Source organism: Macrobrachium nipponense, chromosome 35, assembly GCF_015104395.2.
Source record: "Macrobrachium nipponense isolate FS-2020 chromosome 35, ASM1510439v2, whole genome shotgun sequence".
In the NCBI taxonomy this organism is placed as follows: Eukaryota; Metazoa; Arthropoda; class Malacostraca; order Decapoda; family Palaemonidae; genus Macrobrachium; species Macrobrachium nipponense.
The window spans coordinates 54,291,741-54,296,740 of record NC_061096.1 but is presented as its reverse complement, the minus strand read 5'-3'; the positions used below and the strand labels follow the sequence as shown (position 1 = coordinate 54,296,740).

General features: G+C 38.7%; 1 protein-coding gene across 1 annotated transcript; it reads left to right on the top strand.

Annotated features, from left to right (window-relative positions):
* Window positions 1-295: 295 nt before the first annotated feature.
* LOC135208253 (beta-1,3-galactosyltransferase 1-like) lies at window positions 296-2,386 on the top strand. The gene has a single exon (XM_064240369.1). It carries the CDS (start codon window positions 1,092-1,094, stop codon window positions 2,169-2,171), a length of 1,080 nt encoding a protein of 359 aa, XP_064096439.1. The 5' UTR covers window positions 296-1,091; the 3' UTR covers window positions 2,172-2,386.
* The last annotated feature ends 2,614 nt before the right edge of the window (window positions 2,387-5,000 follow it).

Here is a 5,000-nt window from a genome sequence, read left to right as displayed (position 1 = left end):
CAAACCCAATACTTCATGAGGAGGAGAGCGTACCCAGCAAAACGAAAAATGAAATCAATGATCAGTCCTGAAAAGAGGTTTTCGCAGGTGTGTGAGAGTATGCTCATTAATTCCGTTTGAGCAATTTCGTCGGTGACGTCAAAAAAGATTATATATTCGCGTGCTGTTAAGGGTCACACTACTGTAGCCTTTCGAAGAACTGACAATCGGCATATTCTCTATATAGATGAAGGCATGATTTAAACGCATGTTTTCTCGTTGAATCTTGATTTAAATAACTGCCTTTTTTTGCGGAGCTACCAGCGTCAGGTTCGTCGAATCGCCTCATTAGCGTTTCATCTGCGTGACGTCATGCGGTCTCTCGGATCGTCCTCCCCCGCCTACCGCCGCATTCGGTGGAGATACTCCCAGTTCGCATAACACACGGTTCGCATAACGGGGCAAAATCCTCTCATTAACGGGAGGTTCTTCATTCTTAAGTGCTTCTATAAAGTTCCGAGAAGTTGACGTTACTGATAGGATCGCTCCAAAATAATAATAATAATGATAATAAAATCCAGTGGCATAAATATCGAATCCAAGAACTGGGAGTGGATGACTACGCAAGAGGACCAGCTCTGAAAAACGCTTTATCTCTCGCTCTTATCTCGTTTTTCCTTTTCTTCTTACTTAAGACTGTTCTCAAGACACCTGTGGCTCTTCTTTGTATTTCGAAACATAGGAAGACCCGATGGAAAACTGCCACACTCTCTCTCTCTCTCTCTCTCTCTCTCTCTCTCTCTCTCTCTCTGAAAATATAAAAATATAAAGTGATAATTACCGGAGGATTATAAGATGGAAAAAGTGCATCATGTTTTGCCTCGATTTACTTGACTACATATATGCGTTGGTAACGTAAGTTCTGATAAACTTAAAGTGTCACTGATATCTAGTTGCTTTGATACTAACGTGATGAAATGCAACGGTGCTCGTGTTTCAAAACATATTTTCTCCGATTTCCATCCAGTGTATTCCATAAAATGAAACTCTTGTACATTTAGTTGTGAAATGCAAAATTTGTTCACGAACTTGTTGCCGAACATTTAGTGATAATGATTCTAACTGGACAGTGTTTCCAAATGTTTCCGAAAAGACGAAGATTAAACACCGTCCTTATGGTGCTCATAAGCTTTTTCGCCTTCTACCTTTTATATAAATCTATTAACCTCAAAGCACGCCACTTCATCAGTAAGCTGAAGCTCTTTGAATATAAAGCGATCGAAAATGAAGTTGACGATGTTGTGTATGACTATATAGATGATACGAATGAACTGGAAGTCCAGAAGCGCTACGAATTTCCGTACAAGTTCCTTTTAGACGAACCTAGCTTCTGCCGCGGCGGCGATCTGCAGGTGGTTAACATCATCCCAGTTCGAGTATCTGATCGACCGGCGCGAGACGGGGTCCGTCGGACGTGGGGCTTGAAAGAAGTCGTAGCGTCAACCAAGCTGAAGCCTTTATTCCTCATCGGTGCTTCCAGGTCGCCAGAGGAGCAACAGAGCCTCGAGAGAGAGAGCCAGGCCTTCCACGACATTATCCAGATCGACGTCGTTGATTCGTACCTTAACTTGACGCTCAAGACGCTGACTGCCCTGCACTGGAAGCAGGGTCAATGTCAACACGTCCCCTGGCTTCTGAAGAGCGACGCGGACGTTTTCCTGCACCCGTGGGCCGTTACCAAGACCTTGAGTTGGGCTAAGAAAGATTTCGTCTGTAAGGTGCTGAAGCAAAGACACGTCTGTCGTTCTGTCAATAAAAAGTGTCGCGACGGTCGGTGGGTCATGCCCAGGGAGATCTACCCGCATGACCGGTACCCTCCTTATTGCAATGGGCCAGCCTACGCCCTCAGCCAAAGAGCTGTTCGAGAGGTCTTGAACGCCGCCTCATTCAGAAAGATGCATTTCGCAATGGAGGACATTTATTTCACTGGTATTCTGCCTCAGGGACTCAATCTTCAGTATTACGACGTGGGTTCTCAGATGTGCCTCTATCACCTGGAAACGCCCCCTTACGACAGAATCGCCAACGGCAACGCTCTCTTCATTGTTGATTCATTTGGGAAAAGTAGGGGCAAATACACGCACGATGACTTATGGCGATTCTTGAATGTATCTCGGTTTACCAGTGTCTGAAACTATTCGTAGGGAAAAAAGGCTGAGAAAATGGTCGGTGTTGAGGCTAGTGATCTATTGAACAGAGCAGTTTGTCAAGCTCGTTGAGCAGATATGAAAAGAAAGTGGCATTTTCAGTAGTTTCGGGTGCATGAATTTAACTTATGTGTATTAATTACTGTATACATAAAATTTAGAATAAGTGATAAACTGTTTACATACATTCTTTTTATCTATTTAATAGTTTCATTTTAACCCAATTTTTTGTCCACAAAGAAAACGAGACTAATGAATAGTCTTATAACAGTTTATCTCAGAATTACGAATGTTTCTAAGATGAATTCTAACGCTAAAATGCAAAACACATTTCTCTCATATTTCAATTAATTCATATAAAAGTGAAACTGCAAACGCAAGACCGCAGAAGGCGCAAAATACTAATTGGCACTTGAAGGAAAATCTCTTTCCTTGGGTTTCGAATGCTTCCCAATCATCTTTTATTTATTTATTTTTTCATCTCGGGAATTATAGAAGTCGGAAACATCCATGAAGGATGTGCTGAAGGAAAAATTAATACTTTAATAAATAATGAAATAAAACGTGCATTTAAATCAAAAGCAACGTAAAAAGGCAAGGCTGCGTCTCTACACAGCTCGATCATTGATTGACTGAACGTGGTGTTGGTTCATGACTATTGGTTGATTATATTCTCTTGTATTAAGAGACGACTGTTTTATATATATATATATATATATATATATATATATATATATATATATATATATATATATATATATATATATACACAGCTCGATCATTGGTTGACTGACCATGGTGTTTATATATGGCCTGATTATATTTGTATATATATATATATATCATATATATATATATATATATATATATATATATATATATATATATTATAATGTATATAGCTCGATCATTAGTCGATTGGAAGTGCTGTTGGCATTTGACTGTATTTATTTATATTGTCTTGTATTAGGAGACGATTGTCTCTTACAACCCTTTCCTCCCCTGTCCTTTCCATATTGAAAGTGTGTAGCACAGTTAGATAACTGACTTATTTCTCTTCCACACATGCTGACCATACAAGTTCTTTTGATTTATTTATGACAGTGGTTTATATATATTTTTCAGCTTCAGTTTGATAATAATTGTTTCTCCTTCATGAAAGTCAGTTTCGGTATTTATACGCTCAAAGATATTGTTCATTTCCGTAAACTAATTATTTGGTGTAAATTGATTACCTGCAGTCTTCAACTTTTGAACCTTAGTTACATAAGAGCTTCGCACGTGTAGTCTTATTTATACTGCATTTTATATATACATTTATACCGTAATTAGATGCGTAATTAGATGCGGAAAAATCAACATACAATCTCAGATCCATCACGACCAACCTCCTCATATAAGTTGAAAAACCTCGACTTTGCGTCTCACATACTGTGTTGTAGTATATCCTATACGAATAGTACCTTATTCTTTATAATGGAATCAGAAAATAGTAAAATTATTAGCGAATAGTTTCCATAATAGCTAAAATCCGTGGCAAGCTCTTATCATGATTATTTCTAGTTCAGGTAAAAATCAATCATTTCGCCGAAACTTGGTTGGGTCTCACTGCCGAGTTCTCTCATTTCCCCGTTCTCCGGAGGCGATGGAAATGATGCTGCTTATAAGCATGTGGAATGATCAGGAGTTGTTCAATAATTCTAGCGCACCTCATGGGGTGCACTGCATGCATGACTAAAGTTTCTTTGCAGCGTCGCTTTGGCCACTAGCTGCAACCCCTTTCATTCCTTGTACTGTACCTCCGTTCATATCATCTTTCATCTTTCCGTCCATCCTCAATTGTATCATGGGGCAACTTTAGGTTTTCCTCCTGTTACACCTTTCAAACCTACTTACTCTCAATTTCCTTTCCAGCCTTTGGCCTAGACTCTATATTGCATTATTTTAAAATGTCACTTCATTGTCGTTTCTCTATTATCATGAACCTTAAAAGGAAGGCCCCGGAATGTCTATCTTAATAAATACATGAACAATTTGCCTTAGAGTTATAGAGAGCCTCTGTTTAAACGTTGTAAAATAAACAACGTTCTTTGTTGTTTGCGACTACCAGTGATTTGTTTCTAAAAGCATCTTTTATAGACTTCAAAATAAGTTTGACACTTCTGGGTTGTTTGTTGTCAGTATAGTCTTAAATTGAAGACCTTTCTCCTCTGTCTTAAAAAAGCTCTATAGTGCTCTTTGATTTTAGTGCCTTCGCTCTTACAATACTACTACAACCCCATCAAACTATTCATTTTGTATTCTCATAAGCCCTCAAGTCATGTCATCATTTGTAAAGGATTGCACATCCTTTACAAGCATTTATTCTCATATATACTACATTCGCGGGGAGCCTCTCATTTCAATTTAAAAATCTACGACAGCAATAATTTAGGAGCACATTTTCAGTCGACGTTTCCTCATTTTTTTGCTATACGTTTTTATTCCTTTAGGTATTAGCGTCCTAGACCTAGACCATGCCTCCAATTTGGTCAGCAGTTCCCATTTAAATTTCATGAGCAACCGGAGTTAGAAATAGGTTGATCTCAGACCGAGCAGATTATGACTATTATAATTACAGTGTTCACCTGAACTTTTCTGGTGATTTAAAAAGACGTTGCTCCGTCAGTTCGCCGAAATATGCTTTGACTTGAAACACTTGCGTAGTTCCGTCATGTAGCTTAAGACTCATTTAAATGTTGAAAAGGACGACGTTGGCTTCACTAAGTGAAAAAGTGCTCCAGGTATAATTGCGCTCTATAATTATACACTAGA

Coding starts and splice junctions, on each gene's coding strand:
- LOC135208253 (XM_064240369.1), top strand. CDS start 1,092: ATGATTCTAACTGGACAGTGTTTCCAAATGTTTCCGAAAAGACGAAGA.